The 27,839-nt window shown below is 44.0% G+C and overlaps 1 protein-coding gene across 1 annotated transcript; it reads right to left on the reverse strand.

The window, feature by feature from the left end:
* Positions 1–645: 645 nt before the first annotated feature.
* Positions 646–24,431, reverse strand: LOC134338092 (tissue alpha-L-fucosidase-like). Its single transcript, XM_063033627.1, has 8 exons — positions 24,041–24,431; positions 21,758–21,892; positions 18,835–18,972; positions 16,154–16,259; positions 13,803–14,003; positions 11,808–11,998; positions 8,774–8,873; positions 646–1,551 (listed from the first exon to the last, which is right to left on the reverse strand). The coding sequence occupies exons 1-8, from the start codon at positions 24,403–24,405 to the stop codon at positions 1,411–1,413; spliced, it is 1,377 nt and encodes a 458-aa protein (XP_062889697.1). The 5' UTR covers positions 24,406–24,431; the 3' UTR covers positions 646–1,410.
* Between the last annotated feature and the right edge of the window lie 3,408 nt (positions 24,432–27,839).

Genomic DNA, 27,839 nt, shown 5'->3' on the forward strand with positions numbered 1-27,839 from the left:
GAAAATCCTGGCAATTCTGGACAATTTTTCTCACCCTGTGTGTGTCACCTTGGCTGAATAGAGGAGCATTTTCAGGAATAGACTAAGACAACTCTTACTAGGTTCCCCCTTCTCCAGCCCTGTATCTCTTTCATCGATCAACTTCCCAACTCTTTACTTCACTGCCCTCCCTCACCCAGTTTCACCTATCACCTTGTGTTTCTCCCTCCTCTAGCCCCACCCTCTTAACTCGGACTCATCGTCTTTTCTTCAGTCCTGATGAATCATCATCTGTACTCTTTTGCCTGGCCTGCAAAGTTCCTCCGGCATTGTGTGTGCGTTATGTGTCTTTAGTACGGATGTTGTTTGGCCAATAGCTTTTGCTGCAACCAGTTCTGTCGTTAAAACAGAATGGAAAAACCCTACCTAAACCATCCAAAAACATGTAATGTACGCTCTGAAGCATTAATGCCTTGTTGAACTTACTTTCAACTCCCTGAAGTTTTCTCAGTCACAAATAACTTCAGTCTGAACTCCCACATAAAAAGGAGAGAGTGGACTATTGGTTTGAAACAGCTAGTGTACCAGCAATGAAACACTGCTGCATATTCTCTAAAGAATGAATCAGCTGAGTCAAGATGAATACAAGAATAGAACACAAATGACCGTTACTGATGTAGTTATAAAGTGAATAGATTACAGTTGTGCTGGAAACAAGAAATCAAAGCACACCACTTTGCTGAATCAGGTAGCTTCATATTCCACAGCTCAATTAAAAGAGGAAAGGCATCAAAACAGTTGTAAATCTTCCTTATTTACTAAGCATGTCAGTAACATTGAAGTGAAATTGGTAGAGAGGTTACCTCTATGATTGGCACCAGTGTTCTCATATCCTCCACACCATGAAGCAACAGGAACTTATACAATCTAGTTCTAGGTGTGGACTGATTCTCAATTTGGTAAATCGTAACTAAAATGCTAATTTTTGTTTAAGATTTTAAAATTATTAACTTTGTTCAACAAATCTATTAGTGTAGTCTCCCATTATTAATGTGTTTGATCCAACCATTGTAAATATTTGTAGATCAAGTTTACCTTCAATAAAAATTGCAAATAACCAGTTATATGAGGACTGGTGTTACATGGAGTCTTGCTCAACAGTATCTTTGCTCTGAAGCAACCTTTTAAAACTAAAATTTGATCAGTAACATTCCTCAGGTAGCATAATCAAAGTAAAGCTGAACAGCGAAGTGATCAATTTGCAAAAATCAGCACTGCTGTTCTAACCTCGACATCTGTAATTTATGGTCAAAGACTCAAACTTTGGCCATGATTTTTTAAAATTTCACCAAGAGTGTACAAATCTTCATACAAAAACTTTTCAACTTTCAAAATCATCAAGTAAAATTTGTTTCCTCTGTCACTCTCTGATTAGGAAACTCCTTCCATTTTTAATGTCCAACCATTTTTTGAGGGGACAGTCAATGGAGAAAGAGGGGAGAGGAAAATGAGAAGACCTTCGGTGGGAGAAGTCTTCCACTTCAGAGGTTGTGGGATTCCCAGCATCGTCACCTAGAGAGATAGCACAAGAACATGAAACAAGACGACATTCAATCCATCGCACCAGCCTATTTCCCCAGCAATGTTAGGTACAATCGACTCAACTACTGAGTCTATGCCACCACTTAAATCTTTCAGGAAACTTCTCTCATGAGTAAGTCCAAGTAAATTCCAAAATCCTTCTTGCCTAGCTCCAGATTTAACTCTAAGGAAACCACTGTTTGATGCAGTATTTAGTCTGCTGAACCAGAAGCACATACATAGGACGAGGAGTAGACGATTTGGTCACTTGTACTATTCTGCCGTTCAATAGGATCATGGATGGCTTTTCCCTCAGCAATATCTCGAGCATTATCCCCTCGCCCTGACTCCCTTAATGTCCAAAACTCTTTCACTGTCTTAAATACACTCAGCAACTAAGCCTCTGCAGTCTTGGGTACAAGAATCCTAAGGTTCACTACCTATTGTGTAAAATCGTTCCTGAATGGCCAACTGAGACGACATACTCAAATCTTTAATCAAAATTTATAGCTCGACACATCCCAATAGGGTTTCTTTGGAGAAAATCTTACTGTCTTTAAGTGCACAAACACAACAGTGTACATGAACTGATCTATTAGATCTCATTCCAGCCACGCAGATGTTGCACTGGCACTGATCGAACGCTGCAAGCGAAGATAAGCAGGAACAAAAATGTCAATGAGCAGGGGGTGGTGGATAGAGAGAAGAGACTGGCTGCAGAGTTAGAATGCTGAATAAATATTCAGGTTATGCATCAAGGAGGAGGAATACCACTCCATCAGAAAGATTACCATAAGACCACAAGATATAGGAGCAGAATTAGGCCATCTGGCCCATCGAGTTTGCTCCATTTCATCATGGCTAACACAATTTTCCTCTCAGCCCAAATCTCCTGCCTTCTCCCCGTATCCCTTCACACCCTGACCAATCACGAATCTATCAACCTCTATCTTAAATATTTATAAACATTTGGCTTCCACAGCAAAGAATTTCAGATTCACCATTCCCTTGCTAAAGAAATTCCTACTCATATCTGTTCTAAGGACACCCCTCTATTTTGAGGCTATATCCTCTGGTCTTGGACTCTCCCACCATAGGAAACATCTTCTCCACCACATCCACTCTATCGAGGCCTTTCACCATTCAATAGGTTTCGATGAGCTCACTCCTCATTCTTCTCAATTCTAGAGAATACAAGCCCAGAGCCATCAAATGCTCTTCACATGACAAGTGTTCAAACCTGGCATCATTTTCGTGAACCTCCTCTGAACCCTCTCAAGTTTCAGCATGTCCTTTCTAAGACAGGGGGCCTCATAAAGCCTCAGAATTACACCCTTGCTTTTATATTCTGGTCCTTTAGAAATGAATGCTGACATCACATTTGCCTTCCTCACCACAGACCCAATCTGTGAATTTCAGGGTGAATTTGATCACTCTCTAATCAATTCTGGTTCATTGCACCACACCCAATGCAGAACAGCCGATCCCTGAGTGGGCTCAGCCACGAGCTGCTCTAAAAAGCCGTCTTGTTGGCACACTAGAAACTCCCCCTCTTGGAAGGCAGCACCAACCTGATATTCCCAATATACCTGCATATTGAACTCCCCCCTGGCTATTGTAACATTCGCCTTTTAGCATGCATTTTCTATCTCCAGTTGTAATTCGTAGACCACATCCTCAATTCTCTTTGGGCTCCCATCAGGGTCTTTTTACCCTTGCAGTTCCTCAGCTCTATCCATAACAATTCAATCCTTCCCACCCTATGTCACCTCTTAGCTATGATTTGATTTAACTTTTTACCAATAGAGCAACGCCGCCCCCTCTGCCTTCCTGCCTGTCCTTTCAATACAATGTGTATCCTTGGACATTAAGCTCCCAGCTATAATCTTTCAGCCATGATTCAGTGATGCCTACAGCATCATACCTGCCAACCTGCAACTGTGCTGTGATTTCATCTACCTTATTCCGTATACTGCGCGCATTCAGATATAACACCTTCAGTCCTGTATTCACCCTTTTTGATTTTGTCCGCCTTTTACATCCAACTCATCCTGTTGAGTGTAATTTTGCCCTATCAACAGCCTCTCCTCACTACACATTGCCTCTGTAAACCAGCTACCTCATCTTCAGCACTATCACCCGCCTTTCCTACGACATTTGCATTGAAACGTAGGCAGCTCAGGACACTAGTTGCACCATGCTCAACCTTTTGATACCTAACGTTGTCTGAGGTCTCACCAACATCTGCCTCCACAAACTCTCCACTAACTTTTCTGGCACTGGTTCCCATCGCCTGAAACCCTAGTTTAAACATCACCACGCAGCATTAACAAGCCTTCCTACTAGGATATTAGTCACCCTCCAATTCAGGTGCAAACCGACCCTTCTGTACACGTCCCACTTTCCCTGAAAGAGAGCCCAATGATCCAAAAATCTTATGCCATCCCTCCTACACCAACTACTCAGCCACGTATTAAACTGTATAATCTTCCTAGTTCTGGCCTCACTAGCACGTGGCACAAGTAGCCATCTTGAGATCACAACCCTGGAGGTCCTGCCCTTTAGCTTAGCACCTAACTGTGAACACACTATAGAGAACTTCATCACTCATCCTACCCATGTCATTGCTACCTACATGGTCCACAGCCTCTGGCTGTCACCCCTCCACTTAAGAATACTGAGGACTCGGTCCAAGATATCCCTGAGCCTGATGCCTGGGAGGTGACATACCTTCCAGGAAACCTCGTTCTTACCCACAGAACCTACTATCCATTCCCCTAACCTATCTCCTATCACCACAGTGCGCCTCTTCTCCCCCCCCCAACCCCCTTTCTTTCTGAGTCAGAGGCAGACTCAGTGCCAGAGACCCAACCACTGTGACCTTCCTCTGTTAGGTCACTTCCCCCTGATGGTATCCAAAGTGCTAGACCTGTTGTTGAGGGGGATAGCCACAGGGGTGCTCTGCACTAACTCCTTCCTGAGCATCACCCAGTTTCCAGCGTCCTGCACCTTGGGTGCAATGACCTCTGTATATGTCCTATCTATCACCCACTCAGCTTCCCGAATGATCCAGAGTTCATCCAGTTCTAGCTCCAGCTTTTTAACGCGGTTTGTTAGAAGCTTCAACCGGACACTCTTCTCGCAGTTGGAGTCGGCGGGGAGACTGACGGTCTCTCTGCCTTCCCACAACCCGCCAGAAGAGCCTTCCACAATCTCCACTGTCCTAGCTGAGCAAATATAAAGAAGGGCAAAAAAAAAAAAACCTTGAGCTTTCCTTTTGCTTTCTCTGCCTAAAACCTCTCCTCGCTGAAGCCTCAAGATCACCACTCTGACTCTGCCCACTCAGATGCTGGCCGCTGCACTTGCCCCTGCCTTCCTCTAACTTGCTCTTGCTAATCAATACCAAGAACCAAATGACCGCTGGTCAAAGCTCTTTCTCGCGGCAGTGATCCGCTGCTGCCTTTTATTCTTACCACACTCTTTTTTTTAATCATCCCAGGAACAAGCAAAGTGTGCGACACGGATAACAAGGATTGTCTCAGATATTATTTGTACTTATTTGAATATTTCAGAATGAAACCGGAAACTTCAGAAGGTAATGGGGGGGGGGGGGGGAGAACCAGGAAAAAAGTGAATACAACAAAAATATTTATTTATTTGGAGATACAGCCTGGAATAGGCCCTTCAAGTTCTGCTGCCACAGTAACTCCTGACAACCCTGATTTAACCCTAACCTAATCATGGGACAATTTACAATGACCAATTAACCTACTAACGATATCTCTTTGGAGTGTGTGTGTGTGTGTGTGTGTGTGTGTGTGTGTGTGTGTGGAGGGGGAGGGGTGGAATGAATGGAGCACCCAGGGAAAACCCTCAAATCCTCAAATTCCACAGGGAAGACCTACAAGGTAGCGTAGTGGTTAGCGCCACGCTCTACGGTACCGGTGACCCAGGGTCATTGCCCGCCGCTGCCGGTAAGGAGTTCGTAGGCTCTCCCCGCAACCGCGTGGGTTTCCGCCGGGTGCTCCGGCTTCATCCCAAGGCCCAAAGGCCTACCTGTAGGTAGGTTAATTGGTCACTGTATCTTGTCCAGCGATTAGCCTCGGGTTAAATCAGCCAGTGCCGGGTGGCGCGGCTCGACTCGAAGGGCCTGTACCACGCTGTATCTCAATAAAGGATAATAAAGACTCCTTACAGAGGGCACTGGAATTGAACCCCGAACTCTGACATGAGCAGAGATCGCTCAACAGTCACACCCTCCACAGGTTTCTGCAGAATATAAGATTGTCAGATGCATAGATAAGATCAGACAGACAGCATCTTTTTCCACAGGGCTGAAATATAGCTGGTGACCACAAAACATTACGTATATCAGTATAATGAGACAATTCAAGAGGAATACTGGATCACTTCCAAGAGGCAGGACATGATGAAAATGAGGTCATGGCTGACTGAGTGACTACACCACAGTTAGGCTTATATCAAAACCACTAATTAGCATGATGTAATCATTTTGACTCTTGTATTCTCTTGTCCAAGTACAGAAAGTATCAGAGTCCCATCATACAGGAATATCCTTATAAACACAGGGAGATACTATTTCTTCAAACAAAATTTTTTTTGGTATTTGATAAACATACAAGTTCCAAAAGTGAGTGGCGGGGTGGAGATACGTCTCTACCAAAGGAGGTGTAAGGCGCTCCTTCCTTCTGCAGGTCACCCTTGGGCAAGGTGTAGCACCTACTTAGCCCCCGATCAGGGTCACGTGAAACCATGGGAGCAGGTGGTGGATGGTCGTATGAGCAGCTGGTGCACATCACAAGTCCTGGTTATGTGATCACTGGCGTCAAGCAGCCAATCTCTGAAGAGTATTGATAATGGTTAGCAGCGTCTTGTAAAGTCACTGCCCCAAACAAGGCAATGGCAAACCACTTCTGTAGAAAATTTCCTCAAGGACAATTGTGGCCATGGAAAGACCGTGATCGTCCACGTCATACAACATGGCACAAAACGAACGAACGATCAGTTCCAAAAGATGGTGCCTATTGCCACAATAGGTTTACAGCGGATGCAACCTCACTGGCTCGCCACTGGGCCTTAGATCACCTGGCTAATAACAACATCTACATCCGTCTGCTGCTTACAGATCACAACTCAGCGTTCAACACAATCATACCCTCGCTACTAATCAACCAAAGCCTGGGCCTCTGCACCTCCCTTTGTAACTGGATCCTTGACTTCCTCACCGGGAGACTGGAGTCATTGCAGTGGGAAGTAACATCTCCTCATTGACAGTCAGCACTGGCGCATCTCAAGGATGAGTGCTCAGCCCATTGTTCTACTCTTTTTCTCTCTCTCTCTACACCCACAACTGTGTGGCTAGGCACAGCTCAAAGAGCATCTATAAACTCGCCGAGGACATAGCTATTGTTGGCAGAATTTCAGACGGTGGCGAGGAGGCGTACAGGAGCGAGACAGATCAGCTGGTTGAGTGGTGCTGCAGCAACTCGTACTCAATATCATGAAGACCAAGGAACTGATTGTGGACTTCAGGAAGGGGGAAGTCGAGGGAACACACACCAGTCTTTGTAGAGGGATCAGCCGTGGAAAAGGTGAGCAGTTTCAAGTTCCTGGGTGTCAACATCTCTGGAGATCTATCCTGGGCCCAGCATATTTATGCAATTACAAAGAGGGCACGGTAGTGACTATACTTCATCAGGAGCTTGAGAAGAATTGGTACGTCAGCAAAGACTACTCTCACAAATTTCTACAGAGGTAAAGCGGAGAGCATTCTAGCTGGTTCCATCGCTGCCTGGTACGGAGGGGCCACTGCGCAGGTTCGGACAAAAGCCGCAGAAAGTCGTAAACTCAGCCAGCTCCATCGTGGGCACTAGCCTCCCCAGCGCCGAGGACACCTTCAAAAGGCGGTGCCTCAAAAAGGTGGCATCCAGCACTAAGGACCCCCAACTCCCAGGACATGCCAACTTCTCATTGTTATCATCCAGGGGGAAGTACAGGGGCTGGGAGACACACATTCAACATTTCAGGAACAGCTTCTTGCCCTCCGAATGGACAATGAACCGATGAATAATACCTCTTTTTTGGCACTATTTAATTATTTTTTATGAAAACTTATTGTAATTTATAGCTTTTTTGTTATGCCGCAAAACAACAAAATGCACGACATATGCCAATGATATTGAACCCGGTTCTGATTCAGTACCAAAGGGTTAATACAGAATCAGAGTACAAGAGACAAAGCGTTCACCGTGGACTCAGAAGGGCATGGAACACAGATAAAAGAAAAATATTAGTGACAAAGAAATAAACAGGAAAGAAGCAAACATCAATGAATTGAACAAGAAGAGAAAATGGTTAGCTGAGGGAAGTGGGAGTATAGAACTCATTTGTACCTGGAGATACGAATTGATAATAAACTGGACTGGCCAAAGAACACTGAGACTGTCTACAAGAAGGGTCAGAGCCGTCTCTATTTCCTGAGGAGACTGAGGTCCTTTAACATCTGCCGGACGATGCTGAGGATGTTCTACGAGGGCTATCATGTTTGCTGTTGTGTGCTGGGGCAGCAGGCTGAGGGTAGCAGACACCAACAGAATCAACAAACTCATTCATAAGGCCAGTGATGTTGTGGGGATGGAACTGGACTCTCTCACGGTGGTGTCTGAAAAGAGGATGCTGTATAAGTTGCACACCATCTTGGACAATGTCTCCCATCCACTACATAATGTACTGGATGGGCACAGGAGTACATTCAGCCAGAGACTCATCCCACCGAGATGCAACACTGAGCGTCATAGGAAGTCATTCTTGCCTGTGGCCATCAAACTTTACAACTCCTCCTTTGGAGAGTCAGACACCCTGAGCCAATAAGCTGGTCCTGGACTTATTTCCTGGCATAATTTACATATTACTATTTAACTACTTATGGTTCTATTGCTATTTATCATGCAACTGTAACGAAAACCAATTTCCCCCCCAGGATCTATAAAGTATGACTATGACTATTGTATCACACTCACAAAACCCGAGGAACGTATGCACAATTCTCAGCTCAATGAACACCAGTGTAAAAGCAAAATCAGCAATGGAATTTCATGATCAGTTTGTCCATCAGGACTGACCAGAATTGTTGGGACGCAGACATAAAAGGCTCAGTAAAGGCCAGGAGAACCAACAGATCTGAAAAGCTTACAGTGGTGCTCGGCGAGGTCTTTGGTGAATCTAGCTTGAGGGTATTGTCGGTGGGCCACTTTGTGAACACTGCGTAAACTGAAGATCCCTTACTGGTGTACCTAGAAGGAAAAGCACAGTGCAAAAGTGAGCATCTCATTAAAAGCAGAGCTTTGCAAAAGATGACCGAAGCATAAACATCACCTGAATAGTCTTATATTTATTGTCAACAGCTGTTTAACTGTTTGATTGGGGGGGGGGGGGGATCTCATCGAAATCTATCGAATGTTGAAAGGCCTCAATAATAGTTGGAGAGGATGTTTCCTATGGAGCCTAGGACCAGAGGACACAGCCTCAGAATAGAGGGATGTCCATTTAGAACAGGGATGAGGAGAAATTTCTTTAGCCAATGGGTAGTGAATCTATGGAATCTGTTACCACAGGCGGCTGTGGAGGCCAGGTCACTGAGTATATTTAAGGCAGAGGTTGATAAAATTCTTGATTACTCGGGACATGAAGGGATACGGGGAGAAGGCAGGAGACTGGGGCTGAGAGGGAAAATGGATCAGCCAAGATGAAATGGCGGAGAAGACTTGATGGGCCAAATGGTCTAACTCTGCTTCTTTATCCTCTGGTCAAGTGGGCACATGCTGACATGGTTCCAGTTGAGGAGAATAATCTGGTTCAGATCTCTATATTCCAAGCAATTCTATGACTGAGTATTCAGTCCATATGGAACTATCTAATGAAAGTGAACATTGAATGTTAAATTGACTCCTTCCACCCCCCCCCACCCCTACCACCCCTAGTCACAAGCCTGGAACAAGACCATAAGACATAGGAGCAGAATTAGGCCATTCAGCCCATCAAGTCCGCTCTGCTATTTCATCATGGCTGATCCCGGATCCCATTCAACCCCATACACCTGCCTTCTCACCATATCCCACGATGCCCCAACCCATCAGGAATCTATCAACTTCTGCTCTGAATATACCTACGGATTTGGCTTCCACCGCAGTCTGTGGCAGAGCATTCCACAGATTCACTACTCGTTGGCTAAAAAAAAAAATCATCCTCCTTACTTCTGTTCTAAAAGGTCACCCCTCAATTTTGAGGCTGTGCTCTCTAGTTCTGGTACCCCCACCACAGGAAACATCCTCTCCACATCCACCTTATTTAGTCCTTTCAACATTCAGTAGGTTTCAATGAGATCCCCCCGTATTCTTCTAAGTTCCAGTGAGTACAGGCCCAAAGCTGCCAAACGCTCCTCATATGTTAACCACTTTATTTCTGAAATTATCCTCATGAACCTCCTCTGGACTCTCTCCAATGACAATACATCCTTTCTGAGATATGGGGCCCAAAACTGTTGACAATATTCCAAGTGCGGCCTGACATTGACTGTTTCCTCCTTCCGCAGATACACCTTGACCAGCAGAATTTTCTGTTTTATTTAATTTTACAATGATTTCTCTACCCAGCACAATCTCTGCTGGGTTTAGATTTTTGTGTATCCATCAACACACTAGCATTGAATATTGATATTTCCCCACACATTTCTAACAATGACATAGCCTCCTGCAAGATACAAAAGCTGGCTTATACAAGGATACGTCTTAAAGCTAATCAAAGCAATAAAACAGAGCCCCGTGGCCTCACATCACTACAGCACACTGGCGATGAACTGAAGAATACAATATCTTGACATTTTCTCTGCTCTGACAGTAAGCTGTGGGTCTTTAAGTGTTCACCGTGCAGACCTGAAGCAGGTTTTATAATTAACACTTACCCCAATAGTCACTGAGATGAACAAGCACCACCACATAATCTGCTGCTACACATACACACACACACACACACACACACAGACAAGGATGAAAGGCCTCGGTGCCACCAGCGACCATGGTACAGGGTGTGAAACATTACAAGAACAATGTCCCACGATTCACGTTAAACCGCTGCGTAAAGAATTTCATGGAAACCTGTCGAATATTGAAAGGCCTCGATAGGTTGGATGTGGAGAGGATGTTTCCTATTGTGGGGGGGGGGGGTGTCTAAGACCAGGGAACACAGCCTCAGAATAGAGGGACGTTCTTTTAGAACGGAGATGAGAAGGAATTTCTTTAGCCAGAGAGTGGTGCATCTGTGGAATTCGTTGCCACAGGCGGCTGTGGAGGCTAAGTCATTGGGTATATTTAAGGCAGAGGTTGACAGATTTTTGATTAGTCAGGGCATGAAGGGATACAAGAAGAAGGTCGGAGATTGGGGCTGAGAGGGAAAATGGATCAGCCATGATGAAATGGCAGAGCAGACTTGATGATCAAAATGGCCGAATTCTGCTGCTATATCTTATGGGCCTTTACCTTTCCCACCCATCACCTCCCTGCTTCTTTCTTTCTCCCCCTCCCACCTGGCTTCACCTATCACCTTCACACTGTATTCCTTCCCCTTCCTCCCCCCACCTTCTTATTCCGGTTCCACCCCCCCTTCCTTTCCTGTCCTGATGAAGGGTCTCGACCCGAAACATCGACTGCCTGACCTGCTGAGTTCCTCCAGCATTTTGTGTATGCTGAACAAAACTATCATCACAGCTCTGGGATGTGGGAGAAAAAGACTGGACTCTGGTAGAACGTGCAGGCAGCACCCGAGGTCACGACTGATTCAATATCCTTGGAGGTATTCATTTATATTTATTAACATACAGCCTGGAGTAGGCCTTTCTAGTCCTTCGAGCCACGCCACCCAGCAATCCCCCTCGCCTCATCACAGGACAATTTACAATGACTAATTAACCTACCAACTAATACCTCTTTGGACTGTGGGAGGAAACCGGAGCACCTGGAGGAAACCCACACTGTCACGGGGAGAACGTATAAACTCCTCACAGGCAGTGGAGGGAATTGAACCCGGGTCACTGGTACTGTAAAGCATTGTGCTAACCACTACACTACTGCTGCTTGCAACACTGCTGAGTCTGAAGCTGGGAATAAAGAATGGTGCCACAAAGCGAGAACAACCGAAAGAGTCACACTGCACTTAATCCCGACAAATGTTACCATATTATGTTGGAGGAGTTCTCCTTCTGAACTCGCCAGGGTGTCGATGCATATATCGCTTCACCATTAACGCGCAGCCACTGTCCCAGGCCGCGCAACCTTTCCTCGAAGATGGGAGGGATGGTGCCGTCTTTGGTTGGACCAACATTGAGCAGGAAGTTGCCACCGTAGGCAATCGTGTCCAGTAAACTCTGCCAGGAAAAAAGGGAGTTATTGCCATTGTCTGCAATATCCACAGTTCCTATCTCAGTTTGTTTTTGCACAATTTCTCAACACCACCCAAGGGAGCCTCCTGTCTTAGTGCTGACCCCATCACCCCCATTTGCTAAGTAAATAGCAACTGCATCTGACTAATTTTAAGTGTGAAAAATACTTAGCAAAATGTTTCAGATGATTTGCAAAACATATATGCGTTTATGTAGCCGTTATGAGGAAGCAGGTTCACAGGTTTGGTAAGTGAGACAGAAGGCATTGATTATGAATAAACACATTCACCATTTATTTACAAACAGTAAAACATTTGACTGAACATCTAAATCACCCTGAGTTACAGAAACTATGACACTAAACATTCAGTGAGACTTCAAACTCAACAGGTACCTCATTAAGTCTCCCCAAGTTCACAATTAAAAAATTAAGCACTCAACAAGCAGATACTTAGCTAAGAATGGACCCTCCTATATCTGCAGCACACTTTTCCAACAGAACTACCAACACCGATCACAACCGCAGTGTGAAGATGAGCCCCTGGAGACAAAGGTAAGCAAGTCTCTTGCACGTGCTAATCTTTTACCCCAGGGTGCCTGCAATTAGATACCGATGCCTTGGCGCACAGGACAACCAATGGGAAAGAGCTGCTGCATCCCTAGAACTGGTCAATCAACGACCGACGTGGCAGAAGCGGTTTTCGACTGGCATGTAAACTAACCCTTCGCATTACAGTAACTCAAGGCAAAGCAACCTTTGGCTCTTCTAGCAAAGCTGATGCCACGCAAACCATGAACTTAAGTGTACAGGACTGGACTAAAGACATTTTACTGCACCCTAATTAAATTCAAATATTCGTAGCTATTCACCAGTAGGTTTCCAACATCCCTGCACTTGCTGGAATGACCGGACACACACACCCTGTCCCAAAGTCAATGTCATAAATGTCAATAGTCCTGTCCACTAACAGACTGAGAAGCAAATAATAAACTATCTGATCTGACTATAGCAGCGGGTTCCCAGCCTTTTTTATGCCATGGACCCCTACCATTAACTGAGGGGTCCATGCACCCTAGGTTGGGAACCCCTGAATTATAGGGAGACTGTCAGAGACAGGGCTTTTTTTAATTACACCATGCATGTCTGCAGCTTCTCCAGCTGGTGGCGTAGTGGTATCAGCGCTGGAGTTTGGGGCGGAAGGTCTCGAGTTCGAATCCAGCCGGCTCCCATGCACGCTTTCCATCCGTGCTGGGTTGAGCGTCGAGCTAGCAACTCGGCCTCGTGAAAAAGGAATTGCCTGCTACAGAAACATTAGCAGCAGTAAAGAGTTGATGGCCTATGCTCCCTCGTGAGTTGAAAGGCAATTTCTTTCTTCTTCATGTCTGGAACTAATTGGGATTTTTAAAAAAATATTTTATTCTGATAGGTACAAACCAGATATCTGATCAGATCAATCAGACCAGATATAATTTGGTGGATGCGTGGAAAGCACTGGCAAGGGTGGAGGCAGAAGCAGGAATGTCAGGGAGATTTAAGAGAGACTCCAAGATAAGCACATGGATAAAATTAAATGGAGGGCTATGTGAAAGTGATCTTGGACTGGGTAGAAAAGTCAGCACAGCATCAAGGTCCAAAGGGCCTACACTGTGCTATGATTCGAGTGGCTTAGCTTCCCACAGGTTAAATCCCTTGACATGAACAAAGGTCATCCCAGGAGACCAACACAACTTTGCCCGAATTCATTCCCATTCTACTGAAGTGCAGTAATGGTTAACCTGGAGCACATACAGTGATAAGGGATGGTAGATCTTCCACGTCCCTGGACTGCATTTTTCTGCGATATCCCCAGGACCATCTGTCGAGTGTGGTACACTTCTCCCACTTGTGATTCAGCAGTTTGGTGGGGCTGTATTTGTCTGCACAGTTGAAGAAGCCACCGTGTTTACAAGAACAGCCATCTCCCCAGCGGTCATTAGTGACCACAGTATCCTGGTGACAAATTTGAAAAAAACATTTTTTAATTTCAGCATCTTTTGAAGTGGGTAGATAGAAGGAACATGCCAGCCGGTATTCACAACGGAAGGACTCAATACAGCAAAGAAATAAAGTGAGGCTGAGGAAGGATTTTACACATACTGAATAGAGATTATCATTTTTGTTTTACAAGCAGTATCGATATGCAGGAGGCCAGAGTGATTTCAATAAATTCCCTCCGCATTCCAGAAAATGTGGCACAACTGTATACTTATTTTTATATTGAGATACAGCATGGAGCCATGCCTCCCAAAAATCCCCAACTACTTCTCCAGCCCTTTACCTTTCCCAGCTACCACCAATTAACCTACCAACCAGTACATCTTTGGACTGTGGGAGGAAACCAGAGCACCTAGAGGAAACCCACGCAGAGAAATAGAATTCTGTGGTATAGAATGGCAAGAACAAAATTGGTGCGAGTCTATATGTTCAGGACACTTGGGAGAGGCAAATAAAATTACTGCTAAAGAAATGAAGAAATCTTAGAATGAAAAGGAAACCAAAAAAAGCACTCACCCAAAGAGCACTTACACATTCACATTAGTGGAGATACAAAAGGAGTTAGTTGTATTGAAGTAAGAAGTGTGCATGAAAACAAATTATTTTAATGAGGCAGTTCCATCAATTTAAAACATGCTTTTAAAAAACTTGAACAGTTTAGAGTTGGTAGAGAGGCAAGTACCCGATCACCCATTACAGTTGTAAAAAGCAGAGCATTTTTTGTGTTTGCAGTTTGTAATGCCCACAGTGTGTAAACCAGGGGTTCCCAACCCTTTTTATGCTGTGGGCCAATACCATTAAGCAAAAGGTCCGTGGGAACCCTTGGTAAACAAAGTGGAGTTGTACATGCTCTGGGACACCCAAAGTGTGTAAACAATGTGAAGTTGTCACAGCCTTGCGGACAATGACTGTGGAGCTCTATTTGATCTACATAATCTCCCAAGACTAAATTCCAGATGCAGGATACCCACACTGTTGAATTCCTCACGACGCAGGGAAAAAGACAGCGAATCGACTGTGTGTGAGGGAGGGGAATTGTTTATTTGTTTAATAAAACCAGTCCATTGCAGATCCAATACCTTTAAAGGATATACTGCTAAATACTGTTACATATCTCGTGGGTATCTTGTGACTGTCTTATGACCATGATGTAATTGAGTATCTTGTGAGCATGATGTACTGGCCTTGTGATGGTGGGGTGATGTGATTTTCCCGCCAGTGTGAAGTCACATGATAACACGTTCTCAACAGGTATATAACGGGAAACCTCTGTTGTTACACAGTTGATTCAGTGTTTAATTCGTCAGTTACTCCGTTATGCTGCGTATTCGTCTCATGACACAGTTTCGTTTTAAAGTGGAGTTTTACTTTCCATTGTAAGTCAAGTATTGGAGAGTGAAGACCTTACTAAAGTACGGGAACCCGAAGGATTGCGTAAAGTTGGTGTCGCTCGGCGGTTTAATACAGGATCGACCCTATTGAATCTTCATTCAGAAATAGTGGCCTGCATCTGAGATAACCCCTGTAAGATCAGGAAGGTTTGTGCAGTGTTCATTCGCCAGGGAAAAGGTCAGTTCTTATAAGCCGTCTTCTTTCCTTCGTCGTGAATCCTTTGGACAGAATCAGCAGTAACGTCACATCTTCGAAGAAATCCGTTTCCAGAGAAGTCTCTCCTTTTTGACTGTATAACTCACTTGGACTTTCGAATTTACCACTTTTAAGACTGTGTTCAAACTTACCACTTTAAGAACTGTTCCAGAGTTGCCGTATAGCAGTTAACTTCCGGTTAAGTTAGTCGTTTGAATACTTTTCACTATTGTTGAGCAGAGTTTAATAAATGTGTACGTTTGTTTTTAAAACCTGACTCAATTCTATATTCATTGTTGCTGGTCACGTGACAATACAGAAACAAAAAAAAAAGCTTGGCTGAATATGCCTGATCCTAAATGGGCTAAGGAGGAAACTAAAACTGAGGTAACAATCGTCATTGCTAATCTAAATTAGCATTGTATGTATGCATTTCTAAATGACAATAAAAGAGAACTGAGTGTTCTCGTAATCTAAAAAAATTGTCTATCAATGTTATGAATATTGTTAATACGTACCTTGACAGGGCTGTCATTGTAGAGCCAGGCCAGAAATCCAGTAGAATTCCAGTAAGTATCTGGTGCTTCCCAGTCACCATCTGACCAGATTATATCTGGTTTATACCTATCAGAATAAAAGAGAAAATAATCCCTGTTAGTTCTAGGAATTCAGAATGTAAAATCCAACCCTAGTTTCCAAGAACTAACACAGTCCCTTTTTTTTTAAATGGCTCAATCGAACTACTGATAGTTTTGGAATTCAACTTTGGAAACAATGGCATGGTTGGGTTGAGTTGTTCTCCGACCTTGGCAATCCTTCTGCAAACATTTCACAACCGTAGGCTGAGATATCGTCAGCGTGCTGCTCACTCGTGGTGTGTCTTCCAAACGCTTGGCCATCAACCGGCCTAGCCACACACTTTCCGAGTTATTTCCAAGAACTAAGGCATCTCAATTAATTCTTGTGCAACATTAAAGACACACAAAATACTTTCAATACTGTGAACAGGATTACCAATATAGTAAGGCTCAGAAATAGAACTGCAATGTATTATGCAAATGAATTGCAAATCTGAAATTGTTTTGTTTATAAAATACAGAACTATGCAAAAGTCTCAGGCACACGTATATCGAGGGTGCCCAAGACTTTTGCACAGTACTGTAGTAATTTTATGTATTGCGCTGTAATGCTGCTGCAAACAAAAACAAATTTCATGACATATGTGGGTGATGATAAACCTGATTCCGATATTGGTCTATTGTGGACTGAGAGTGGGAAGGGGGCAGGGAGGGGTGAATCACGGTGGGGAAAAGGGGAAGGGAGCAGGAAGCACCAGAGAGACGTTCTGTAGTGATCAATAGACCAATTGCTTGGAATCAAATGGCTTTGCATGGTGTCTCAGGACTGGGTGCGTCTGCACCCACACCACTCCCTCCCCCACTCCTGGCACTCCTCCTCCACCACCTGTGCCACACCTCTCCACTCCCAACATACTTTGCTCCCACCAGACTTACAAACTCGCTCTCCGCCCCACAATGACAAATATAGTACTGTGCAGAAGTCTCAGGCACCCTAGCTACACAATATATATTTACCTAAGACTTTTAAGAAGAGAGAATTAATCATCTTATACTACAGTATGTTTTGTATTAAGAAGAGCAACATGATCGTCTTCGAAACGAGTGGTGAAATGAATTTTTGCCAGAAAAATCTTAAAATCTTCAAGGCATTGTTCTCTGCCCCGCCATTAACCCTATAAACTCTTCCCACAGGTGCAGCTTGATCTGCCGATTATTTCCTGCTCTTCTGATTTTATTTTTGATTTCCAGCATCTGTGGTTCATTTTGACACTAACAGCAGGTTTAAAGCAAAAGTGCCACCTACTGGTCTACCTGGTACAGGGATGAAATTAGACACGTGCTACACTTGGAAGTTCCAAGTATGATTCGTATCAAAATATGAACTGTGTACGCTACCATATACTACCTTGTTTCACTTTCTTGTAGCCATCTACAGGAAAAACAAAGTAGTACAAAGAATCTTCCAAAAAAACCATACATAGACAAAGACATACACCTGCCATCTCCAACCCCATCCCACCACCAAGCACATCATCCCCCCCCCGCCACACAAACTTTCTACTTTCCGCAGGGCTTGCTCCCTACGCGTCTCCTTACCCATTCGTCCCTCCCTACTGGTCTCCCTCCTGGCACTTACCCTTGTACGCGGAACAAGTGCCACACTGCCCCCACACCTCCTCCCTCACTCCTATTCAGGGCCCCTAACAGTCCTTCCAGGTCAGGCGACACTTCACCTGTGGGTCTGTTGGGGCATCTACCGTATCTGTTGCTCCCAGTGTAGCCTTCTGCACGTCAGTGGGACCCAAAGTGGACTGGGGGACCGCTTCGCCGAGCATCTACGCTCCGTCCGCCACAACAAGCAGGATCTCCCGATGGCCACCCACTTCAATTCTGCTTCCCACTCCTGTTCCAACATGTTGGTCTGTCACCTCCTCTACTGCTGCAATGGCTCCACCTTCAGGTTGGAGGGTCAGAGTCTAATATTTTGTCCGGGTAGCCTCCAACCTGATGGGATGAGCGTCAATTTCTCAAGTTTCCGGTAATTGCCCTTCCCACCCCACCATCACCATTCCCCTCTCTCACCTTATCTCCTTACCTACCCATCACCTCCCTCTGGTGGTGCTCCTCCCCATTCCCTTTCTTCCATGGTCTTCTACTCTCTCTCAACAGATTTCCCCTTTTCCAGCCCTCTATCTCTTTCACCAATCAACTTCCCAACTCTTTACTTCACCCCCTTCCCCTACCCCGGTTTCACCTACCACCTTGTACTTCTTCCTCCCCTCCCCCCACCTTCTTACTCTGACCTCTTCTTTTTTACCCAGTCCTGATGAAGGGAATCAGCCCGAAACGTCGACTCTATACTCTTTTCCATAGATGCGACTTGGCCTGCTGGGTTTCTCCAACATTTTGTGTGTGTTGCCTAGACAAAGGCTAGTTTGACAGAAGATAAACTGGGCAAATTAAAAAAATAACAACACTGAGAATAGGAGTTTTAAAAGAATCCCTGACAGTGATTCTGTAAGTCACAGAACCAGTTAACTAGTGATGTTTTAACTAGTGATTAGATATATTTACAGATATTTCAAGGCTCTATCATTAAAACTGTTATATTACATTACCTTAAGACCAGATCGTACAGTTCTGGTAATGTTTTCTCCATAACAAATTTCTGGGTCTTGAATTTGTTTCGCTGATCAGACAAGTAGAGGGGGTTAAACCACTCGAAGAGAGAATGGTACACTCCATAATGTAACTGCCTGTTGCAACAGAAGATCAAGTTTAAAACATTAACTTCAGTTGGACAGCCCACTTCGTTTACATAACTTTAATATGTAGTTAAAAAGCTCAAGGAGGGTACAAGTGGCATTGGTGCTTTGAAATAGTATTCACATCTTTCATATGAATGGAAAGACATACTGTTTATATGATGCATCCTGTATGTATTTTAAAGAAAACTTATTTCTGAAATAAAAATAAATGTGAAGTGAACTTACTTTAGAGATTTCCAAATAATTATCTTCAACAATGCATTTCAAGGGATAAGATTCAGGGTCAGTCCTTAAGCAAAAAAATCATTAACTTCCCACAGCACATTTTAGCCTTTGATTAACAAAATGGATTTGCTGTATGAATTTGACAAGCCCCAATCCTGAATGCTTTTTCTGCATCTTATCAAAGACCTTCTAAACGTCAAACTAAGCTGCATCATTTATCTATTCTGATAGGAACAGCCTCAAAATGTTTCAATGGATTTAACAGTTTATTTTTCCCACAAATCCTCAACGACAAAACTCATATCAATTATTTTTTTAGGGGCTGTGTGTTAGGAAACAGCAAAGAAAGATCACCTGGAATTCATGAATACAAAGGCACTGGTTTTCAATCTATTTCTATGTAGATGTTACAGACCCCCCAGTCTAACCCCACTGAATTGGCACAGATCACATTGAAATCATACATAGATTCCTAGAGGGCAGAGTGGAAATATAGCAGAGCTCTCAAACCCTGCAGTAAAACCACATTAACCAGGGAGGATCAGAGCTATGTTGATACTGGACTGTCAGTTATTCCAGCCGAGAGAAGTATTACAATTAATAATCCAATTATCTTTCTTTCCTCCAAGACGACCAAAACTGATTTGTGGTTTGGAGGCTTCTGTGCCTCAGTGACCTGGAAAGCTCCGTTTGCTGGAGTCAGGAGCTGATGCTTTGGCTCTTGGTAGGGTCACCCATGCTGAACAGGTCAAAGGGTAGAGGCCAGACTAAGAGTGGTCCACCAGTCCTCCCAGTTCGGAGGTTCAACTCAGGGCTAATAACGCCGATCTAACAAAACTGTCACGGAAACAGCAATGAAGAATCCTTCTACATCTGAGCATGACGGTATTCCTCAGTCTCATCCCTGGGCTTACAAGCTGACAGTAGCAAAAACAGAGAGGAAGCTACCGGCACAATGAAGGAAGCCTTGAACACCACCAATACCAAAATAGCCAAGGACAGACAGAGAGGGAAGACCTTCATTGCTGCCCCAAACACCAGCGGCTTAATGGGTAATAAGTACCCTTAATTTACTTTTTAATAGTACAATATACTAAATTTGTCAGTGCACGTGATGGAATTTACATGATTAAGAGTTCCAAACAGACAGTGGATTATTGTTCTTGCCAGGGGTGGTAATGGGGACAAGCTCCCACTACCTATTAAATGCTCCCAATGGTGTGTGGTTCAAATAGCCTCTGACAACCAGTCCAGCTTCTGCACTTCATGTGTGGCTTAGCTTCTAAGCCTGGCAGAACTGTTTCTACTGACACGAGAAGGGGCAAAGGCGGGTTACTGCCCCCTTAAAACCAACCGCTTCCTGCAGATGGGGCTCGTCAGCCATGATTGGTAGCTCGTCTGGGAGAAGGAAAACTCTGATCTCAAACCTCCGCTGCCTTGCGCCTATACCCACTGATGGGGAAGGCTTCAGGGGTAAAACCTGAGGAAAAACCCAGAGCTGGGGTCCCCAAGGAGGTCCTACATTGAGTTCAGTGCTGACTGGCAACTCCTGTGTCACTTCTGATACCAAACTGTATCGGTCTCTGCTGTTCCTTTGGGTTCATCAGTTGTGTGGAGAGAGGGAGCTTGCTACATGGGCAACATCTTGCTCTCCAAACACACTGCCTAGGCTTGTGTATCTAGACAGCTGGGATGCAACATCCATGGAAAACTCTGACCAACAGGCCTCAGACTCAAGATATATTTTCAGTTAACCTTTTACAACCCGGCCTCCTTGCCACCTCATATAGAGAAAACCTTGACTTTGAAGTTCTTTTTTGTTTGCCAGGGAAGTCTGAGAGCTCCAAGTCTTATTGCTAATTGAATATGACAGGTTGATTCAAGCCCTAAGCCTAAATCACCTGAAAGCAGGGCGACTAAAATATCCCATGGTCAAAGTGCAGGGAGACCCAGCCAATGCAGGTTAACAACGCCATGTGGTATAGATAACTAGAACTTGAAGTTAAAAAATTTTAACTGATCAAAAAAAGGTAACTTAAAGCCCTACCTAAAACAGCACAGTGGTTAGCACAACGCTTTTTAGTACCAGCAGCCCTGGTTCAATTTCTGTTGCTGCCTGTAAAGAATTTGTATGTTCTCCCTGTGACCACCTGGGTTTCCTCCCAGTGCAAAGATGTATTGGTTAGTAGGTTAATTGGTCATTGTAAATTGTCTTGTGATTAGGCTAGGATTAAATCAGTGCGGCTCGAAGGGTTGGCTGTAACTCAACAGGTAATGTGTACAAGCAAGACAGGTAACATGGCTGCAGGGTAATATGGGATACTTGGCCAAACGCACAGGAGACAATACAGCCAAACTGGACAACACCAAGACAACATATTCACAAAAATACATCAAAACTGTGTCAGGAGCACTGAAATACAGAAGGATATTTAAGGCATTTTTGAGATGGACAGCCATTGACCACAGAATGATGCCAACAGGCCAAACGCCAAGGGAACAATAAAGCCATCAGGAATTTCGCAAATGCATAAAATTAACAACAGACCGTTTACGGACTGCAGCTGCCAGATCACCCACAAGATCGCGATGTGGACCTGTCTCAATCGAGTTCCAGTTCCAGGACACAGGAGATCCCCAGTTCGTGAATCCTTCATGGTGCTTTGACGTCAGCACCACGTACCTGAGATTACATACCACAGGAAAACAGTTAACTACAATCAAATGCAACTGCAAAGTGCTCTTTGATATATCCAAGCGTCAGCTTTATTTCAGGAAATAAAAACACAGACCAATGCCTACAACTCAAGTTGTGTTCTTGGCATTTTAAAAGAGTTCTGTCAATTAGAATAACATACACAAAATGCTGATGGAACTCAGCTGGTCAGGCAGCATCTACCAGCAGTCGACGTTTCAGGCCGAGACTCCCGACCTAGAGAGTTCCTCCGGCATTTTGTATGCATTGCTTTTAAAAAGCGAGGCAATATTCATGGGTTCAATGTCCATTCAGAAATCGGATGGCAGAGGGGAAGAAGCTGTTCCTGAACCGCCGAGTGTGTGCCTTCATGCTTCTGCACAGTCTTCTGTGTCTATAGACTGAGATGTTTGATTTATAAACCCTGTAAAGATCTCCCTTTCACTCGTATTTAGGGATGGACAAGTAGAATTCAGAAATAGCAGAACAAATCTGGAAACAATAAAACTAAGATAAATAAGCTACCATATTGGATTACGAGTTACTCAGCTTGTCTGACAAAGAGTGGTATGAAAGGCAGAATCTCATCATAGCCAAGTCCTCACCAGTAAGTGCCAATCCTCATATCTGAAGCACTGCAATCTATTTATCTACAATCCACTGCAAATTATCTTTGGAGTGAGGAAAGTGTTTAAGTACATTAATTAAATGGAAACTTTATCCATCAAGATGCAACATTAATGAGACAGACTTCATAATGTATAAAATACCAAGATTATGAAGAGACAAATGTAGCCTTGTCTTTGGGTTCAGATGGCAATAATGCCACATAACCAAGAATCCTCTGGGAGTACTGCCCCATCCACCACCAATAAATATTGTCTACTAATCACCCACGGAACTTACTCAAGTTCCACCTTGGATGTCATTTATAATATACTGTCACACAACACCAAATCAGATCCTTCAAAGCAGACTGAATCAGCCATTAAGCAGGCATCTACAATCATCCCTTTTATCCCCAAATTCTTGTCTTAACTCACCCAGATCCCACCACCCACTGAAACACTAGTAGTAGCGCATTTTAAGTTGTAGATGTACTAATCTGCACATCTTTGGATCATAGGGAGAACCTCAGAATCCACAGACAGCATCAGAGGTTGGGTTCTGTCATGTAGTTAAATGGTAAGTTTGACACTAGTCAGCTACGGTGATGTTGTCATCAGTCTGGGACAGAACAACAGAAGATATCAAGGAGCATGGAAAGGAGAATGTGAAATAAAGGCACCTTCAGAGCATGAAGCGTCGAGTCATGATATATGCGCCATCTAGTAGGTCGCTGTTACACAAAACAGGGTCTAACTTGGACCTGCCGTGAGGCCCAAGTCCCGTGGAAAGGGGACGGCGCCGCCCCCTTTCCGTTTTTTGGAGAGGGAACTGGTGCCGCGAACAGTCGGTGTCGAGTCCGACAAAGTTCTGGGGGTGGAGGAGCGCGTCTGCAGGGCCGACTTTGGTTCAACGCATCACTCCGTGTAGGCTAATCCAGATTTCCAGCATCTGCAATCTCCCCGGTGTCGCCCGCCCCGAAGGGGTGTCACGTGATTTTTGTGCATCACGTGATCAGGATGCCAAGTGATTTCATATTCAGTATCTGCAGTCGCCCAGCCCGAAGGGGGTTGTCATGTGGTTATGCATCACGTGACCAGGATGTCATGTGATTTCACATTCGGCATCTGCAGTCTCCCCGGTGTCGCCCCGGCCGAATGGGTTGTCACGTGATTTGTGCATCACGTGACCTGGATGTCATGTGGTTTCATAATGCAAAACAGTGATGACCGTATTCCCGGGCCAAATGAAATAAATTACACCCGTCAAACTCCACCAGCAGATTCAAGCGCAGCAAAGTCGCCTTTATATTGATAACTCCGTTATTATGGCTTTTTTCTCTCTGCGCATGGGGTGTTTGTCGGTTTTTAAGGGTTTCCTGTTTTGTAGATGCCTGTAAGGAGACGAATCGCACGGCTGTATAATGTATATATAGTTTGATGATAAAAAGTACTTTGAATATCTGCCTTTTGCAAATAAACACCTCAATCACTCGATGAATGCTCACGTGTGACCGTATTTTTACTGTACCTGGCTCCGGATTCCTCGAACAGTTCCGCCCATTGATCTGGATTAAAGAAGCTAGCTGTGAATTCTGGAGCGAACTCGCTGTATTCGAATCCCGGTGGGTAGTTCTTTGTCATAAACTCCACATACTCACGTAAGTGCCTCCCTTTCCAATTCCACCAGAACCATTCGCTCCCGAAACTAGGCACAGAAAATACTCCCCAGTGGATGAAAATCCCAAATTTGCTCTCGTCGTACCAGCTGGGTAAAGGCCTGCTGTCAAGACTCTTCCAATTCGGTTGGTAACGGCGAACGGAAGGTTCTCCGGTACATAAACCCACAGTAAGGAAAATAAAACTCAAGAAACACTTCCACTCCATACTCTTCATCCTTTGCAAATGAAGCAGGAAGTGGAAGCGCTGTTACGTCACTGGTTACTTTGGCCAAATAGTGAAGATCAACACCTGCGCGCACTAACTCACTCTTCCAAACCCTCAACCACCACTTTTCCTGTACTTCCAGTAAGTCACCTTACATACAGACATTCCTCGGCAACATCACTTTATGGACTACAATCAAGCAATCTATGTATATGTGCATTGTATGTAAGCTATCTTATATATAGTATTTTATTATTGTGTTAATTTTAATGTTTTTTTGTGCTGCATAGAATCGGAGTAGCAGTTATGTCATTCTCCTTCACACTTGTGTACTGGAAGTAACATTAAACAATCTTGAATCCAAACTAAATCACCCAAGTGCGCACACAAGGCTGGAGGAGCTCAGCAGGTCAGGCAGCACCTATGAAGACGAATAAACAGTTGACGTTTTGGGCCGAAAACCTTCATCAGGACTCAAAACCCAAAATGATATGTCATGCCAGTTTCACCAATTTCAAAATTCCTCATTGGTGGCTTCTGCAAAATGAGCTCTGTGCAAGAATTTGCAAGCAATGACGATGCTTTCTTTTCTTCCTAGCATAGAGAAAAGAAAATATAACAAAAGATCATTGCAAATACTAATTGATGTCATTTCAAGAGTTCTTCAGTCTTAATGATACTATGCATAATGAATTTAAAGAATTCTCGCAGACAAGAAATCAGCAATTTTTAAATAAATTTCTAAGCATTACAAAGTGTGCCAAAGGCTGGGAAATTTTAAGCTGAAATATCACAATTTAATAATCTTTTCAAATCATTTATGTTTTGAAATATTCTCATCTATTTTTGCAAGGCAACTTCAGTATATGTACATAATTTTTAGAGCTATCGCAGTTGCTTCCCCAGTATTAAGACCCTAATGATAGCCATTTCACTCCACTGCATGCCTTATACCTGGTTCCCAATGTAAACTTAAATTTGCCGGACCAATAACCACAACACAAACAGTTCTTTACTTTATCCTTTTCACCAGTTCATTTCCTTGAACTCAGCCGGCGAGAAGTTCAGAGCCACACACAACAGAGGGACAGATTTCCTCTCCCTCTGGGGGCTCGTGTCGAACCTCTATCAGCAGGTTACATACAGCAACATTTGTACAGTTTAAAGAGACCATCATTATCCATATATGGAGTTGTTTTCCGGTTCTTTGTACAAAGCTTGGGGAACTACAAGGTACAGAGGGTCAGAGAAAGGAGTAATTAGCCTTGGAGTTTTTAAATCAGACACCCACACATCTGTTACTTTACAGAATCAGACAGTTTTGTCCTTGATTAAAACAGAGAAGTAGTTTAGCGATTTCACAACCTCACAACTGCAGAAATACAATCAATCATGCGAAGCGAAAAAGGATACAACTTATGCCAAAAGAGTACAAAGTCCTTGAAGGTCATTAACCCCTGCACCCCCAATATCCTCAAAAACTTCATCACCAAAACAAACAAAATTATCCTAAATTCTGTGGGAGAAGAGATTACCAGGCAACAATTCAAAAAAAAATAAGAATGCATTCAAAGTCTCCTTGAAACAAAAGCAAGACGAACCAGAAGGTTGAGTAGCAAAACAAACCAGTCCTGAACTATGTATTAGCTAGCAGGGATACAGCTTTAATAATGTTCTAACAGCATAAAACATCATCAATTGTGTTTCCCTATGTAGTTTCAATGGCCCAAAGAATGTCCTACATAAAGAGTGGTTTCACTAGCCACAAAGCATCAGTTGGAAGTTAAATTGTGTACAGGTTTTAATTCCTGAAGACTGGTTCTGGATGACCTGGATGTGGGGGTAGAAGGGTGGGTTGGCAAGTTTGCAGATGACACAAAGGTTAGTGGTGTTGTAGATAGTGTAGAGGATTGTCGAAGATTGCAGAGAGACATTGATAGGATGCAGAAGTGGACTGAGAAGTGGCAGATGGAGTTCAACCCGGAGAAGTGTGAGGTGGTACACTTTGGAAGGACAAACTCCAAGGCAGAGTACAAAGTAAATGGCAGGATACTTGGTAATGTGGAGGAGCAGAGGGATCTCGGGGTACATGTCCACAGATCCCTGAAAGTTGCCTCACAGGTGGATAGGGTAGTTAAGAAAGCTTATGGGGTGTTAGCTTTCATAAGTTGAGGGATAGAGTTTAAGAGTCGCGATGTAATGATGCAGCTCTATAAAACTCTGGTGAGGCCACACTTGGAGTACTGTGTCCAGTTCTGGTCACCTCACTATAGGAAGGATGTGGAAGCATTGGAAAGGGTACAGAGGAGATTTACCAGGATGCTGCCTGGTTTAGAAAGTATGCATTATGATCAGAGATTAAGGGAGCTAGGGCTTTACTCTTTGGAGAGAAGGAGGATGAGAGGAGACATGATAGAGGTGTACAAGATAATAAGAGGAATAGGTAGAGTGGATAGCCAGTGCCTCTTCCCCAGGGCAACACTGCTCAATACAAGAGGACATGGCTTTAAGGTAAGGGGTGGGAAGTTCAAGGGGGATATTAGAGGAAGGTTTTTTACTCAGAGAGTGGTTAGTGCATGGAATGCACTGTCTGAGTCAGTGGTGGAGGCAGATACACTAGTGAAGTTTAACAGACTACTAGACAGGTATATGGAGGAATTTAAGGTGGGGTCTTATATGGGAGGCAGGGTTTGAGGGTCAGCACAACATTGTGGGCCGAAGGGCCTGTACTGTGCTGTACTATTCTATGTTCTATGTTCTTATTTTAGTTAATCGCTAATTATGCTATCAATAATGTCACTCCCGAATGATGCCCAACAATACCCACTGACTCCAGAAAATCCCTCACACATGGCCAAAGTGGAGGGCCACTGTTGTTGATACTGAGAGCCTTGGGTCCAGGGCATAGAGAAGCCCTGTGTAAATAGCCAAAAGAGCAGGCCAACTCACAAATCAATCCCACGCCACCCCCACCTCAGCATCTCCTGTCTCAATGGAAGCCTACAGCTCCCACCAAGGCCATTGAGAAACCTTCAAAAGGTGAAGACTCAAGAAGGCAGCATCCATCATGAAGAACCCTTGCCATCTGGGATTTGCACTCTTCTCATTACTACCATCAGGGAGGAGGTACAGGGAGCCTGAACATTTTAGAACAGCTTCGTCCCACCCTCCAACAGATTTCTGAACAGTCCATGAATTCAAAAATACTACCTTACTATTTCCCTTTTGCATTTAAAAAATTGCAACGTGGTATTTTTAATATCTTGCATTGGATATAAAAGTTAATGAGAGGCAAAAAATGAAATGAATGGTTGCTTAATATAGGTTTAAGGTGAGATGGGAGAAATTTCACGGACCAAGGAGCAAATTCTTCACGAAGAAGCAGGCGCGTATGTGGAACAAGAAGTGGTAGAGGTAGGTACAATTCCACTGCTTAAAAGACA

This window comes from Mobula hypostoma, chromosome 26, assembly GCF_963921235.1.
Source record: "Mobula hypostoma chromosome 26, sMobHyp1.1, whole genome shotgun sequence".
NCBI classification, from domain to species: Eukaryota; Metazoa; Chordata; class Chondrichthyes; order Myliobatiformes; family Myliobatidae; genus Mobula; species Mobula hypostoma.